This window comes from Drosophila tropicalis, unplaced genomic scaffold (genome assembly GCF_018151085.1).
Source record: "Drosophila tropicalis isolate 14030-0801.00 unplaced genomic scaffold, ASM1815108v1 contig_1187, whole genome shotgun sequence".
Lineage (NCBI taxonomy): Eukaryota > Metazoa > Arthropoda > Insecta > Diptera > Drosophilidae > Drosophila > Drosophila tropicalis.
Window position 1 is genome coordinate 297,594 of NW_027172559.1, and position 17,233 is coordinate 314,826.

Sequence of the window (17,233 nt, forward strand, 5' to 3'; positions counted from 1 at the left end):
ATCAAAATTTATGTAAATGAAAATTGCATTGGCATAAGTTGCTGTTGCCGTGCCATTGCCATTGCTGCTGCCGCCTCCTCACTGCACGATGAACAAAATGGAAAATGGCTATAGCCAAAAGCCATTTTGCACGTGGTATTAGCGCGTCGCTTAAACATTATTTAGGCCATTCTTTTCGGCCCAGATAAACGGAAGAGGCAGGCCCCAAAAAGAGAGATAGAGCTGAAGGGAGTGCTTTAGCATTAAAATGAAAGAGGCAGCAGGTCTCGAGGTCTCCAGGTCTCTTTTGTGTCACATGGAAAGTGGCTGGGTCCCAAGAAAACAGTTTTCTAACATTTTCTTTATTGGTATCTTATACTTACGACAAGTTTGCCCCTTTTTTCGAGAGACACTCAACTTTAATAGTTTATAAATATGGTGAAAATGTATAGGAAAAACCAAATTCCCTTTGCTTAACTCTCATGATCTCTTTTGTGTTAATTAAAATTGCATATATGCGAGTTCAGAATGTTGGGCCAATTATCCACTTTATGTGGCAAGTAAAGAAAAGCAAACTGGTCAGTTTTTTCTCTCTCTCCAGATTGTTGTATCCGATATCTCAAGTAAATTGCTTCATTTTCGAATTTCTGTCATACTTTCGACGTGCCAGTCTGAAGTCTGTTTCCTCTTTTTCGATTCTCCTCTTCTTTTTCCTCGTTGCCTCCTTACATGTTTGAGAAATCTATTCGTGCCACGAATTTCATTTCATTTCATTTTCAACTTGGCAGCTGCAATGTTTGTTTGTGTTGCGAACAGAAGGAGCAGGAGACGTGCAGTGGCTGCCAGGCAACTTATTAAAAATGTCTGCTGCAGCAGCAAAAAAAGAAAAATACATGGAAAATACTATATGGAAAAAGAAGATGACAAAAAAAAAAAAAAAAACAAGCAAAAGAAAAAGAGATACGAATATCTTGAGTGGTTGTTGTTGTAGTTATGCTGCACCGACTGTAATTGTCTTAAGTAAAACTGCTTTGATTTGCCGACACTCGGCATTGTTACTCTCAAGATTTATTTATTCTTGACACCTTCTATAGGAATATAAAATGAGAGAAAATTAAACTTACATTTGAATGAAAAATAAAAGAAGTTTTTCAAAATTTTTCACCTTTTTTCGTTTATCAAGTCTGCACCGATTAAAAGACGCTTAACTATATCATATTAAACTTGTTCATATCGGTTTAGTCTGTTTATAATTATCTGCGAATCGAAAAGAGCTTATCCTAGGCCTTGGGATATAATGTATGTTATATTGCGCTTGTTATCGTTTAATTTAAAAAGAGGTGCACCAGAAAGAGGTTGGGTGTATACCTTTTTTTCCTTTAATAACTGTATGTTATAGTGGCCGGAATTGTTACGAATGTACCATATAATAACTACAAAATACTTTTGGGTTGACTTAAGCGGATAGACGTAGAGGTGAACAAATAGACAGATAGACAATCGGTTGGGGTGACTAGGCTATATAAATATATTGCATAGTGCTGATCAGAAATATTTATACTCTTCCAGGTCTGAGTAAGACCAAAATGTAAAATGTTCCGACAATACTTAGTTCTTTTTAACTGACATATAGGCTTAATTTTTTCAATAGAACTAGAAAGACTTTTCGTAATAATCAGTGGATTCAATATCTCTACTACTATCATTAAGTGACCTTAAGCATAAGTTATTCAACTTTTCTGACTTCCTTAACCTTTTGATGTTTTTTATTTTATCCATCTCCCTCCCTCCCTTGGCAAATGAAATTGCGTATTTCTTTATTGCAATTATCTTGTTATGTTCTTTCGGTCTCCCATACGAAGCACCATACGCATTATTTCAGTCAATTGGAGTCCCCACTTGCCCCCAACCACTCAGCCTCGGCCTCCCACTTTTGCGTTTCTCTCTCTGTCTCGAGTGTATGGATGGAAGGGCCACACTCCACTTCATCTTGATGAGGCAGCGATACGGCAGGGACCCCTAGTTGAAAATTGGTTTTAATTTTGCAACTTGATGTGGCACTTGGAGCAAAGTTGCCAACGAGCCGGTTTCAATGTCAGGGACACATGCGAAGAGAAATTGTGTTGGGTTCCCCGTTTTAATGAATGAAGATTATAAGCTACGCGTAGGCCTCACTCACTGTGTATACCGGGTATAAGCATAGATTTATGCGTAATGATATTCAAACAGGTTATAAGTATTTATTGACTTAAGGCTTTAAGCTGGAGCATCTAGTTAAATGTGTTTACTTTTGCCAAGCAGCAAACAACTTCATAATTAAAGCATCAAATGCAGACCGAAGGGGAGACATTTGCGGTGGAGACATATCAAATAGGCAAACCAAATGACAAGTGAAAGATATTCAGACAAATTTGATTGACTTTCGAGTTGCTCTTTCGAGTTGATTTTCAAAGACTCAAACTGTTTCATTTGAGTATATGGAATTTACTTTTTGATTGTAGTAATTTAAAAAAAAAATTGTTTAAAAGTAACCATCAAAGTAATGTTATTTCTTATTGAATTAAATGATCATCAGACGACTTTTCAATTTGAAAAGTTTAGGAAGAGAAAGTATTCAGACAATTTCTTATGCACCATATAATTGCTTCCATATTCTCTAAAGTTTCTTAAAGATGGATTAAGTGTTTACATAATTTATTGATTAGGAAAATTTTCTCTAATTTGGTTGAATATTTAGTTAGAAGATAACCATATGGTAGTCCATAATTCGGAAAATATTTTAATAACATTTATCCATTTCTCAGTTCTTTTACTTTAAAAGAGTTGTGGGTTTCACTTTCAGCAGATAAGGGTTAAAAAAATTTGGGAAGTTACTCATATGACAATGTGCACATACTTTTCTTTATCTTAGAGTATGCAGAACAATGGGGTAGTGCCAAGTTGAGATAGAACACATACTCGTAAAAGGCTGCGTCACACTTGAGCAGCAGAACAAGCAGCAAGAAAGACAGAACAACAGATAGACAGCAAAGGAAAGGCGAGAGATCGCTCAACGACCACAACGGACTGCCATCTATGAGCAGGTGTTCCAACTTATTCATTAAAAACAAAAGGAAACAAGACAAGAACAGGAGCAAGAGCATCACCCCGACAGAGGCTAAAGCCAACACCCCAAAGACTTTGCTGTCTTTGCCAGCCAAGTTCCCCAATTCCCTCGCACCGCACCGCAGTTGGCTAAGAACTTTTGCGCTGGTTAAGATTGTGGTCGACACGCAATTGCGGCAATTTCAATTTCAACTTGAATGGGCTTGTTCCCCGAAAGTCAAGATGTGCAAAACGCTTAGAGAAGGACGACGACGACTTGCCATTTCTTGAAGCCCCTTTATCTTACCTCACCTTCTCACGGTCTTCATTCATACATCCGCTGCACTTGTCTGGCAGGAGTCCATCCCATCCTGGTGGCAAGTTTTTGAACTGCCGTCAACTGAAACCGAAGCCGGTTTGGTTTGGCTTCTCTCTGTGTTATCTTGGGTGTGTGTATGTGTGTGTGAGAGAGTGTTGTGTTAACTTTCTTACTATGCCCAGTAGCGGTGATTGCCAAGTAACTAAAAACAGCAACAAGAACGACTGCAACCAATTGATTCAGCAGTCTTTCAACGGTAGCAGCTGGAAGTTTCTTCATCGCTGACTTCTTCTTTTGTGGCTTTGTTGCTTTGCATAAGCGGAATTCACAGATTCCCATCTCTTTAGGCGTTTCCAGTTCGATTTATTATAGAGCTAAACTTTATGATGCCGCCTTGCCATTTAGCGTATTTTTGTCCATAAATTCTCATCCCATGACAACTCTAATTATGCTTTAGGTGATTTTTAATACTTTTATCTGTAAGTATCAATTCATCCATAAGATTTATTCCCACTAATTGAGAATCTTTTATCGGAATCATAATCATGAATTGAACCAACAAGCAAAAAAAGTTTCATGTTCTTGGGTAATTAAAAGATCATTGCATATGAGCAACTTGATTCGAGAAAAGAAAATGTTTTGTTTAATTTTTCAGCTTATGCAACCAGATCGATTGAAATTGGTTTCAAGTGGTGTAAACATCTTTTACTTCTCATGCTAATCGACTGGCTTTCTCAAAATGTCAATTGATGACTTGCAAACGCTAGAGTTTCAAAGTTTCTGTGAAGAAAATAAACAATAACAAATCGTAAACACTTAGGAAACTATTAAAGAAGAAAATCATTAAATTGGTAATCTTGGGCCTAAATTTATAGTTTCGTTTGATCAATAGTTGATTTTGTATGCCAAGAACATGTGACGGAAATTGATGGACACCGCCAGCTAGCCAAGTCCATAAATATTGTTAGAAGCATAGGAAACTATGGTCTATGCTGCCTTTACTATCTATCTCTATCCATCTTCAATATTTCCATTGAAATGGCTATGTGTCGCGTCTATATGTATGTGTGTTTGGTCATGTTTAGTCGCTTTGGTGATGATGTAGTGGGCTTTTTTGTAGAAATACTCTACTAGAAGGGTAGATGTGTTTCATTCTCTGTAGAACAGAACAGAGGAAGAAAGAATGAAAGTAAGGTCAACTACTCTCTCTAATTGACCAAATATTTAGTTTCAATATGAATAATGTATGTATGTATGTACATAAGTGTATAAAATCTTCTTCATATTTTAAATTTGTTTTGGTTCCCTGGTTACTTTTTTTATTGCAGTATCATCTTCCGGTCACTTTGTCATTGCTTCATACAACATATTTCAAACAGAAGACAATTGGCCACCAACAGAAGACGTGCTTATGGAGCAATAAACGGAAGTTCTATAGACGAAAGTCAATTGGCTGGTATTTAAGCGGGAGAATGGATGAAAGAAAACAGAGGGAAAGGGAGAAAAGCTTAAAATATTGAAATCTATGCAGAAACGAGTCTTGAAAAAATGCTTAGTAAATTATTCTTTGTGTCGTCATTCAATACCGCCCAAAGAGCAGCTCTACACAAGTGCTCCAACAGCTAGCGAGCCAGCCACACACACACACACACACATACATGCAGAACCAGACGGGGTAAAAGTGCGTCTTTTCCCCCAAAGCCTTCTCTCTCTTTCTATTTTACCACCATCAGTGGCTATACTCGTTGCTGAACCAATGTAACCCAACGAGGCGCATGCTGACCACCGCCACTTAAAAGCAGTTCGCGCGGGTGCACAAGCAAACCATTGGGAAAGTGCCATGGGGACCAAGCAGAGAGCATAGATCCAACTACGCCTCCAGTTACACCCTCAAACTTCCAATACCGATTGCCCTTCTTTCCCTCCCCACTTTTCCTCTTGCACTCTTCGCTCATACGCACACGCTACATGGCGTTGCGCTTTGAATATAAATTACACAAACAGTGCACACGACTTTGACGCTTCTGCAGCGACATTGAAGCGCCTCTGGCACAGTGTCACTGAATTGTTAAAACTTCATTGAATATTGAATATTTAGTTGCACTTTGTAAACGATAAATCAAGTAAAATGTTACTATATTACTATCTTAATGGGTACTTTTAAAAGTTTACTTAAAATGTATCAGTACTTTTCTTCAGTAGTTACATAACTATTCGAACCATTTGAAGCCCATAATTGTAAATAATTCCATTCCACTTCATTTCCATAGGTATCCCTGGCAAATCGTAATGACTTTGTCCATCTCATAAAGTTGTATTTAACCCTAGTTAACTTAATTGTTTAATTACAACAATTTTCCTTATAATATGTACTTATTTTTGGTCTTTTTTCATTGTTAACAATATTCAATCTCAATTATTTTGATCACGAAACCAAAGTATCATTGATTTTTGGTTTATAACTCTTTTGACATTCATTATAAATTCATGCAAATCTCTTGAATCCTACACTAATAGTTGATCTTTAAATATATCTTAATATGATTTCCCAAATTTGAAAAATTTACCAATTTTTACGTAATTCTATTATAAGCGTATTCTAAGCTTGATGATTAGAAATGATTGGAAATTATCCCACTGTGGCATACTTTCCTTTCTAACTTTTTGTTGTTGTTTTAGATGTTGGCGTTGAAGTATCTGGTCATGTCGTATGTTACCGTTTGATGTTAATGACACTGTCAATGCCTTGGCATCGGAGATTTGAAGCTATGCGTCCATCCATCCGATATGAAAGTCTCAAAGCATTTTGAACTTTGTGGCTAATCAAAAATCATGCTCCTCAATGAATGGGGGCCACATTAACATGCGTGACATCAATGGAAAATCCGTGGAGGTGGTCGAATGATGGTGCATCTGGAAGTGAAGGCGGACAAGTGGTTTCCGCAAAACGATTTCTGGATCGTCATCATCGGCAACATTGTTGATTGATTGATTAATTGACAAAGGAATTGCCGTTAGTTTTCAATTTGCATTTTCATTCATAGTTGGGGAAATGGGGAAGACCCAGTCCCGGTGCCCAAACCCCTCACCACTCTCAACTGAAAGTCGTAAGTATATAGTTCATTGTGTTAGTTATGCAAATGTTGCATTTCCGCCCCCGACAATCGACCTCACTCACAATAGTAGCAATAACGCATAGTGGAATGTCCCCAATGCAATGCTTAATTATTCATTAATTTTCAACTTTAATTTGATAGCCCACCAGCCATTTTTGGCGTAAACACATAGCCAGAGAATGGCCAGACAGCCATTCTCCCTGCGGGGGCTTTCTGCAACGGCTTTTGTCACCCATAAATGGGAAAGTGTTGCTAGATTATGAAATAATTATGAGCATTGTATGGGGACAGCAGGGTAAATGACTGCGGACTATAGAACCGTCGATTGGGGACTGGTGGCAGATTCGAGATTGGGTCAATATGTCTGTTATTCTGATAATTATAAGCCGGCTATGAACCAATCAACATAATGCGTACTTAAATCAATGGACTTAAATTTGTTCGTTAAATTTTAAATCTAGTTGGCTTTGCAATTAAATGTCTGAACTTCTACGTGACTACAGTCCAAAAAGCAGTCTCAGTCAGTCACAACTCACTAAACATCCGAGCTGTACGTGTCTCGTCTAAATTTTGTTTAAAATTCAAAATTTTATTTTGTATTTTCGTTTTATCTAAATCCTTGATCCTTTACGACTTTTTCACCATGCCTGTCATGTTCAATCCGTGTTATATTGGACCCAATCCACCATGCTGCGATACAGACTGCACTGAGGAGGGTAATTGTCCAATTCCGGAATGCGGTCCGTGTCCAGGTCCATGCGGAGGAGGATGTTCATCGAGGCCTGCAGAACTACCGCCAGCTCCGGTCTGTCCACCACCTGCTCCACTCGGTCAATCATCATCCTGTCCACCACAAGCGCCCGCTGCCGAGTCTGCCCAACCAGGAGCCCAGAGGCCTAGCTGTTAGATTATACAATGCTGCAGTTGCTGATCGATTTGGATAAGACGAGTCTTACAAAACGAATGGATTAGTTGAATTTTCGAACACCAATAAAAAGATCCATTTGGCTATTCAAATTTTATTTTCTAACTTATTCATAATGCAATTGTCTAAGGTCTTTCATTAGCTCTAAGGGGGTGTTTATTAAGCATTAAGGCTAAATTTAGTTTTTTTAGTTTTTCTTATTTTTGGATAATGTGGTTTTGCATTTTGGACGTTTGGTGCCATTTTATACACTTGCAAAAAAGGGTATATTAATTTTTGTCAAAAATGTGCAACGCATAGAAGGAAGCATTTCCGACCATACAAAGTATATATATTCTTGATCAGCACGACGAGACGAGTTCAACTAGCCATGTCCGTCCGTCCGTCCGTCTGGATCAACGCAAACTCCTAGACCGTAACAGCTACAGAGCTAATATTTTGCACCTAGGCTTGTATATACTGCAGGCGTTGTATATCTCGGATTCAGCCGGATCGGACCACTATATCATACAGCTCCCATACAAACCCCAAAGTCACGAACAGTGACTTTTCTCAATAACTTCGTTATTTTCTATACTATTATCGATTTTCCCACTTTGAAGACCATAGCTAAGGAAAGAGTAACAAAAAACTTGCAAGGGTATACAAACTTTGTTTTTTTTTTTATTTTGCATATTCAAAATGTCTGAAAAAGTTGAAATGAAAACAATGTCTAAGGCAACGTTGGAGTTCTTATTGAATGGAGTATTATTTCTGTTTAATGTATTGGCATTTTGACGTTTACCATAAAATCTTAAACAATCTAGTACTCATTTAAATGAAAGATGGCAGGACAAGCCTTTCGAATATTCAGTTCAATACAAACCATTGGATTGAACTTATCAAACAAAATTTTAGGCTAACAATCTTTTTTCTTTTCAGAAAGTGAAGCTGTTGAAATTTGAACTTCTCCCACCTTTAAAAGTTATTTCAACATGGATTGCGGCAATTGGTGCTCGATATTTGGTTGTAATGCTGCCCCTAATTGCTGCCAGCAGCCGTCCTGTGAGAGACCACCCTGGTGTCCACTTGTTCCATATAAATCCCGTAATGGTTTGGGACCATGTCCACCATGTAGACCAAATGGCTGCTGTCCCGGTCGAAATTGTTTTTAACCAAGGGGAGCAATAACGAATGACTTTCAACCGTATATGGACGAAGTGGCTTCACTTTAAGGACTAGTTTTTGGCAAAAAACTAGCAGCTGTATACAAAATTTAGCAGTATTTTGAAAAATAATTAGATCAACAAAACAACCATCAAAATTTTGAAATCTAGTTTTCATTTTTTTCTGTCTTTGTCTTCATTAACAAAATTGCTGGGACAAATTTTCAGTTGACTCTTGAAATTTCTACATAAATTATCAAAATTTTGCAGGTCTCAAACCTTTCTAAAAAACTTCCTATTGTCTTTACAAATGGCAGATAATTCGGATGATTCTGGAATAAGCGAGTGCGCTCAAGGTAGTTGGTTACCAGAAAGTTCTGAGCCTCCAGTCGCGGCCGTGTTCAACATTTTACCGATAAATGAATGCCCATTTCCAGGATCTCCAATGCCCGGACAAAACCAAGTTACCCAAATTCCACCTGGGTCGAACAATTCGAAAGGAAATGACGAGCCTCCAACATGTCCACCTGTACCATTTGGTTCGAGAAATGGTTTGGGACCTTGCCCACCACCTTGTCCATCAAAACCTTAAATTGCTTATAGTAGACACAGAGTAAAATAAATAACAAACAATTTAAGTTAAACTTATTTAAATTATTATTAAATAATGGTTTTTAGGGAGGTTAAGGGAATACAAATTAACCTTCAGCATGATTTATGATGGAATTTGTTGTTGCACCTTTCTTTCAAATCTTGAGACATGGCCAAAGGTTAAAGACCCAACTAAACGTATGAACCACATAAGGAATTAAATTTTAAGAGAAATGTTCATTTTCAACACGCAATCTGACAGACCCATCAATTCAACGTTTACCAACACTTTATTAATAATCTAGCCTTTTCATGTGTTTTCCAACATGTACATAAGTCTCAAAGAGCTAAAGATAATTGACTCATCTAGTGTTCATATATTCTTTTGTAAAATTCAGAAAATTCCCAGATGTTTAGTTAACTTTTGACTTTTAAACATAGAAGATCTAAATTTTAGTTGTAGGCGCTGCCAATTATCTTTTGAAAATGAGTGGTCAAAATGGATCTGCAGCAGGAAATGCAAATGGAAACGGCAATCAAGTAGCAAATGATTATCAAGACGCCTGCGAAAAACTTAAGCGGATTGGTGCAGCTTGCGGTATTGAGGTAATTATTGTGGATCCGCCACAAACACCAAACACTACGAATGGTGGACAAAGCGGTGCTGGTTCTGGCCCTGCAAATGGCAATGGAAATGGTCACACTAATGGTCAAGCTAATGGTAACAGTAACGGAAACGGTCACATGAACGGTAATGGCAATGCTAAACCCCCTTGCCCAGAAGTGCCATTCGGCTCCCGCAATGGCCTAGGACCTTGCCCACCCTGTCCAACTAGTAATGCTAATGGCAGTAGTAATAATAATGGAAAGACCCCTTCAGCATTTTCTCCATGTATGCCATCGTGTCCGCCGTCTAATCCACCACCAAATCCACAGGGAAATGGCAATCATGGAGAATGCCCTTAAATCATACAAATGTCAATTGAAAGCGCCTACGAAAGTTCAATAACTCCCATTCGAAACCATAGTGGAGGCAGATCTCTCAGAAAAATTCAGTTGACTCTAGACACAGAAACATCAAAATTTTCAGTTAACAATATTCTTGCCCGGCCTTTTGATTTTTTAAGTACACAATAGTTCTTCAAAATGGACGTACCCAGTAGATCAATCGGGGCAATGGATATGATAAAGTGGAAATCCTTCAATGCACACCTGGACTAGACATCATGTCAATCAATAATGTCCAGTATCCCTGCTCGGCGGCGCCGGAGATTCCCATGCAATCGACACGGAATATGAAATCTTCTGGTTTCGATGCTATACCTTGTTACTCCCCAACTGCCAATGGTAATGGATCGTTTCGTGCCAATGGCCATGGCAATGGATCCGATCACGCTTTTGAAAACGGAGGAGGGCGAGGAGGAGGTGGAAGTGCATCTTCCAGTAAAGGTAATGGCTATCAGAAACCTTCTGTTCAGTTCCACAAATTCCATTCGGTTCTCGCAATGGTCTCGGATTTTAAGCGCCGCCTTGTCCGACTGCAAGCAATTCTGTTAACAATAAGAAATCAAATCAAATTTGTTATTTAATCAGAATACTACGGAGATTTACTTCAAATGCTATGATGAAGGAATTTTCATTTCATTTGTCACGACACATTTTATCTGTATGAAAGCAACACTCACAAGTCACGAATTTTTCGCTTTTTCGGGATTTGTAAAGTAAGTTTCAGCCCATCTTAATTCGCAATTCACAAGTTATTTGAATTATTTTTATAGCTTGTGGTAGACAAAATGTGTCAATCTTCTAATCCGTGCGGCTTCAACCCCTTCTATATTGGACCATATCCGGAATGTGCCTGCAGCTGTTGTCCCTTTGGGTGTTATTCGGGATACACGCCATGCGGTTGGAATTGTGGACCCCGTTGCTAGTGCGAGACATTTTGTATACAACAGCCGACCAAATAACCGATTGAGCGAAAAATACATGAAATGTGTTCCAAGTTTTCTATGGTCAACCGGAAATAAAAAGTCAAAAGAATAACTACATCAAAAAAATCAGTCGAAATATATTGTTTATTTTGTTTAGTTCGTTTTTAGCCTTTCTCTTGCCATTTTTATCTGCGTAATATGCCACCCTTTCTCATAAATGGTGTGGACATCAGGCGAGTTCCATCTCTGGTGATGCGCAATACCCAAGAAATGGTTGCTCCCTTTACCATTTATATCTTGGATCGAGTTGTGCCCTTTGTTAGAGATATGATATGCATATTGCACGACTCCTTCATAATAGATCATCGTGAACCGGAGCCCGTAATAAATGTGCAACTCTTGGTGCCACCTGTCCGCAGTTTGATTGTCATATTCTACGAGTCACATATTGAAATACATCGTTCACCGGAGCCAGTGGTCGATGTGAATATGGTTAGTGCCGTGAGTAGTATTGCCCATCTGGCCCGATCGACGGTCAGTGTATTGGGATCTTTGGCCAATAACAACTAAACTCGTATGTCACAATATACGTAGCATGGCATTTCCCTTCAAAATTTGAGAGCAACAAATTTTCTGTACAAATTTTCTCGCTACTTGCAAATATGGACTTAGTGCATGACTCGATTGGAATATTGGGTGTTTTGGCCTTCCTGATTGTGGTCGCGCACTCAGCCTCCCAGGTGGTTGTGAATTCCTCTGGGCCTCTGGTCACATTTGTTGATCGTGGCACAAATGTTATGGATACATTTTCGCCTGGTGACGGTATGCTGCCACTTCTGGATGGCGAACGTGCGACAACTGCTTTCCATTTTGTGCGCAGCATGTTCCGTCGTTTGTATATACTAATCCAGTATTTCGCAAGTTCCGAAAGTGAGAGTAACAGTGGCAGGAGTACCACCAACAATAGGACGAATAATGGCAGTCGGAGATCATCGCTAAAGAAAAATGAACCCCGAGGCTCCAAAGGGGATATCAATGAGAAGGCACAAGATGGTACAGAAAAGTGACAGAAAATCGATTGAAATTCAGGTTTAGTTTTTCATCATCCAAGTAACCCCTGAATCTAATTTCGACGATGAAAATACTAGGTGCCTTGTGGTTTGTCAGTTAGAAGCTCATTCCATTCCACCTATCCATTTGGTTAACATCAACAAAATTCAGTTTTGCCCAGGAACCAAAAAATAAATAAAATAATAAATAAACCGAAAAAATCACAACAAAAAAATAGTAAAAATCAACTTTTGGCCTATAAATTTACCAGCAAACGATAAAACATGTTCTGCAAGTTCGATCCTTTCTACATTGGTCCCTGCCCGCCTGGCTGTTGTTATCCCGTTGGTTGCAGTCCCTGCGGTCCTTGTAGTCCTTGCGGTCCGTGTGGGGGTTCATGTGGTCCTTGCGGTCCATGTGGGCCTTGCGGTGGCGGCGGCTGCTGCACTTCTGGTCCATGCGGCTGGTAATGAGCTACGCCTGAAAGCCGTAAGGGGAGATTGCAGCCATAGAGGTGAAACTTATGGTAAGATTCATACAAGAAATTTCTTAATGGGGTCTAAATTATATTCAAAATGTTCTCTATCTTAAGATTAACCAAAGAGCATCAAGCAAACTGATGGGTGGATCTGGAACTGTTCATTGGACATACAATCGCAATCGCCGCTTAAGTTACAGAATCCTGGGCAAAATAAAAGTATACCAAACAATTCCTTTAAAATAATAAAATGAGATACAATCAACAGCATATAGCATTTTATTTTTATTTAAACAAACATTCAAAGGAGTTGCAGAAATGAAATTGGCTTCAGACTTGCAGCTTATTAGCCAGAAATAGGTAGTAGGGGGATGGTATAGGAAGGGATAACCAAGTATGTGCAGCTATGTAAACAACATTGAAAACTAGCCTCGAGTCATAATCATTTGGTAGTGAAGCTGCAAGGACTAGATGTAGCAATGGAAACGATACCATGCCCCACACATGCCTCGTACACAAACATATATTCAATGTTGCCATAGGTTAGGACTTGCCGTACAAAACAGCTGTTCCAACTTCCAACGAGAGCGCAGACTCCAATCGAACTTGGACAAACAATGAGAAGAGAGTAAAACATCGAATGTAGAGCATTGTGTCAGGTCAAAGGTTCTGCCTTTATGTTTACCTGTTTGTGTGTGTTTTTTTGGCCAAATGCGATTTATTTCGACCGGCGGCAAGTAGATGATGTCCTTGCCATGCCTTCTGTTTAGGCCTTGCTTAGACTCTCGCGGAATTTATTGCGGTAGGTCGGGTTTTTTCATTGCCTGTGTCTCACCCCTTTTAGTTTTTGTTCATTTTATTTCTGCGATTTAAGTGTCAATAAAAAATGTGAATATATTTGTGTCACATAGTTCGGTCTAGACTCATATAGAAATTTAGTTTATCTTAAATTTTCAAGGCTCCGAATTTGTCTGTTTTTTAAGGTAGATTATTATTTTATTTTTTAATTTAAATTTTTGTGAAAAGAATTTCATTTTCTCTTCTTTAAGCTGATCGCGATGTGTTATATATTCAATCCCGGCTATGTGGGTCCTTGTCCTCCCTGCTGTAGTTTCAGTTGCGGACCTTGCTGCGGGCCTTGCGATGGATCTTCCTGTGGACCTTGCTGCGGACCCTGCGGTTCTTATCGCCGATGCTGCTAAAGAATTTTGACAAATTTAGAGCCTTAAATCTCTTAAATAAAATAGTTATGCCTTCCTCCATATACTGATCGGCAATAGCTTCTAAAAACATCGCCTCGATGCAAGTTGGGAACACACTTGCAACATGTTGGAAGCTCGTACACAACATTTAACCCTCTGTGGTATGGCAAAACATAAACTTCGTATTTATCAGCAGCCGCTTTCATTCGGCCAACTTCAGTATTCGTTTCTCTGTCGGACCGCAAGGTTCGTTTGCAATCCGTTTTGTTAGTCTAGCGCGGGCTCTGAGCCAAGTCAAGCTTTGGCCAATAGAACTAATAGATTTTCGAACGTGATTCAAAAACCGAATGTGGATGAATGAAAGAAAAAACGAAAACATCAGTTGCCATTCATCTGAATGGGCAAAAGTTTTCGTATTTGACTCGAATCTAATTTGATTTCAAGACCGTAGACAGAAAGGGAGAGAGACGTTAAATCTATCAATGCGAACAAAATCAACAGAAATTACGGTTCATTTACTAAATACACGCGTCAAGGCCCCTGCCCGAAAAATTTAGGGCCAAAAAGTCTGCTACCAAACCATCTGCACATCTTCTATGCTAAACTGTGGGTGTGCGTGTCGGTGTGTGTGTTGATTTTGGTGTGTGTGCCAGTGAACCCTACAACAAATTTCATTTATTGACAACGCCAGCAACTGATTTGAATATTCACACTCCTCTCCAACTAGGACTAGATTGTGAGTGAGTAAGTGTGTGCGTCTCACTGTGTATTTAAGTGTGTGTGCGGTGTGTGTGTGTGCGTGTGTTTTTGGTTGTGTACGCCATGATTTATAGCTGCCACAGCAGGCGCGAGATGATGTAAATTGACATATTTTTTTTTTTGCTCTACCGTTAATTTTTCGATTTACATGCCGTTGTGCATAAGGTAAGTTTACAGATGACAACTTATTAGATTACACCAAACAAAATATATTAAATTTAATAAGAGCAGCTACTAAGTATATAAATTAATTATTGTGACTTTTTTCGACAACTTAAAAATGCAATCGAAACCTTACAAAAAAACTGAATTTTTTTTCGACTTGAAAGTTTAGTTATCAACCAAAATCGTATATCTGTTTCAAAAAATCTAAGTTTTTTTTAAAACCTACATATCTTTAAAAACTTGGAACTTGAACTTAAGCTTTCTATTTATTTGTTATTAGCGAACGTTGATGATACATGACAAAAATTTTAAGAAATGTTACTGCTTATAATTGAGACACTTAAAAATTATTAGTTTCTGCAACTTAAAACTATTTTTGTTGTCTGAATTATTAAGGAAATTAGAAAATATTTAAATATTCAAATATATTTTCTTTTCTGTTTCTTAATATATTTTACACATTTTGTTACAATGATGATCTTGATTTGGCAAAGTGAAATCGATCTGTTGTAGTAAAAAATAGACATACTTTAGGTATCCAGGAATTAATCAAGTATGTGTATGTAAAGTCTGTGGTGAATGATACTAAAAAAAAACTCTTTCTGCCAAATATCAATTACCCCTTACAAACTCTGCCCAAGGTGAAGAAGCTTTTATCGCATAATATCTCGCGGCTTCTGTTCAAGATCAAGCTCATGTGATTTAACTGATTTGTACACCTGCAGTGGATAATTTTCCATTGACATCGACTGAGACTCTCGAATTTCTTGTCGCTTTTCTGGTTTGCACTCTTTATGAGATACCGTTTGATTGCTTTATTTTATATGCAAATTTGCATAATTTGTTTTACTACTTACTCAGGTTTCATCTGCTTGCTTATCCCCCCACTTCATTGACTTGTCAATGGGAGGAAAACCTCATTCCAAGATCTCGATTTCAATTTCAGTGTAGTCTCCCACTGCAGTGGCCAACCACATTTCCGGCCTTTAATTTTACTCTACTCAATTCTAATTTTCCTATTATAAATTTTGCCTTTGTGCTGTGAAAAGTCCATAAATTAAAGCCACTTCGCAACAGTGTAGCCCCCTTGCGGCTCTCTCGATTGGCCCACAAAATATTAAGTACATAAATTTGGAGACATTAAGCAAAATTTTATTGGTTTCGGATGGGCGGGCGTGGATATAATATTTTAATGCTTGGTCGGGGATAATAAATTTCTAAACGAGCAAGAAGTTTTTTGGCAAAACTTTCGTCTGCACCTGTGGCTGGAAACAATTTTCATTTCATTTTAATAAAATCAGCCAGCAAAAAAAGTTAAAAAGATAAAGCCCCCAAAAAAAAAAAAAAAGGAAGAACCATAAAAAATAAAACTCAAAACTCATTCGTCATGCTCAAGCAACTAGGGTTAATTTGGTGAAAGAACAGTTTCCTTTTTTTCATTTTTTTGTTGCTAGTCAGCGAACCAGTTTTTATTTTGCTTTTGGCTACTTCATTATACAAACCTGACAAAAAAAAAACTGAAAGGGTTAAGAGCGGACCTTTCCCTCACCATATTTGGCTCACTTATGAGCCGCCAAAGTTAATTTGTAATTATAATATAGAGTTACAGTGCTTGATTATTATAAAAATATGTAATTTATAAGGACAGATAGTACATATTTTTGATGTGTAAGCGAATCTTGTATTATCAAAGAGGCAATTCAAGTTTCAAAGTTTATTCTTAAGTGGAGGAGAGAATTGAAGGTCAAAAGGCTTTTAAAAAAAGCTGGATCCATGATTAACTTACAATTGATTAGAGAAAGGTGTATCAAAGCATAAAGTAACTTAACAACTAAATCAGAAAGTTATTGGTAAACTTAATCTGATATTTAACATTTATTCTTATAAAGTGTTACGATTAAGATCGTGTCCTCAAATTCATGAGCTGCCTAAATTTTGGTAAAGAAAAACTTCGATAAGCGTGAATCAAAAGTAAGCCTTGATTTTTTCTTAAGATGGTCTAAAATAATTTTTCCGTCCCTCTATCATCAGATAAAATAATTTGTTGATCATCAAAGCAACTCAAATAGACTCTTCGATAAGATTTCTCTCCAAAGAGTCCGCCGAATGCTGGGTTGGATAAGCTATTGATATTAAAAGATCTTTTTTCTAAGATTGTGAACTTCACTCTTTGCACTATAAACACACATCTTTATTGCTTAATCATCAAGGATTAAGCAAGTCATGCTTTGTTTGGCCATACCATGATCCTCATCTACTGTTTTTATTTTAAATAGCTCTATCGTTTTGCCACATCATTTGGTTTACTCTTTAGCATAATTTTGAAACATAAACTCTCATTTTCATAAGCATAATCCGCAGCGTTGATGACAACTAAATAGAAAAAATGTTGGTAAACAAGATGGAAAAAGAAAACTGAAAAAAGCAAATGCAAAGTGGGAAAAGGTGTCGTACACCTTGCACTCCATCCTGCTCGCTCTGACTGGTGG

General features: G+C 37.9%; 5 protein-coding genes and 1 long non-coding RNA gene across 6 annotated transcripts in view; all 6 read left to right on the plus strand.

The window, feature by feature from the left end:
- The first annotated feature begins 9,555 nt into the window (after positions 1–9,555).
- Positions 9,556–11,246, plus strand: LOC137577307 (uncharacterized). The gene is made up of 2 exons (XM_068290742.1): positions 9,556–10,880; positions 10,938–11,246. The coding sequence occupies exon 2, from the start codon at positions 10,953–10,955 to the stop codon at positions 11,088–11,090; it is 138 nt and encodes a 45-aa protein (XP_068146843.1). The 5' UTR covers positions 9,556–10,880; positions 10,938–10,952; the 3' UTR covers positions 11,091–11,246.
- LOC137577385 (uncharacterized) lies at positions 9,646–10,125 on the plus strand. Its single transcript, XM_068290841.1, has one exon. It carries the CDS (start codon positions 9,646–9,648, stop codon positions 10,123–10,125), a length of 480 nt encoding a protein of 159 aa, XP_068146942.1.
- LOC137577287 (uncharacterized) lies at positions 11,239–11,704 on the plus strand. The gene has a single exon (XM_068290719.1). It carries the CDS (start codon positions 11,289–11,291, stop codon positions 11,658–11,660), a length of 372 nt encoding a protein of 123 aa, XP_068146820.1. The 5' UTR covers positions 11,239–11,288; the 3' UTR covers positions 11,661–11,704.
- A 496-nt stretch (positions 11,705–12,200) lies between these two features.
- Positions 12,201–12,888, plus strand: LOC137577298 (male-specific sperm protein Mst84Db-like). The gene is made up of 2 exons (XM_068290731.1): positions 12,201–12,666; positions 12,733–12,888. Exon 1 carries the CDS (start codon positions 12,425–12,427, stop codon positions 12,608–12,610), a length of 186 nt encoding a protein of 61 aa, XP_068146832.1. The 5' UTR covers positions 12,201–12,424; the 3' UTR covers positions 12,611–12,666; positions 12,733–12,888.
- A 626-nt stretch (positions 12,889–13,514) lies between these two features.
- Positions 13,515–13,880, plus strand: LOC137577567 (uncharacterized). Its single transcript, XR_011032426.1, has 2 exons — positions 13,515–13,601; positions 13,668–13,880. It is a non-coding gene; the product is annotated as an uncharacterized lncRNA (long non-coding RNA).
- A 186-nt stretch (positions 13,881–14,066) lies between these two features.
- Positions 14,067–17,233, plus strand: part of rdo (reduced ocelli) — an 81,018-nt gene continuing 77,851 nt past the window's right edge. The window contains exon 1 of the mRNA XM_068289042.1: positions 14,067–14,744. The gene's annotated coding sequence lies outside the window, so the exon portion shown is untranslated. The remainder of the gene's footprint in view (positions 14,745–17,233) is intronic.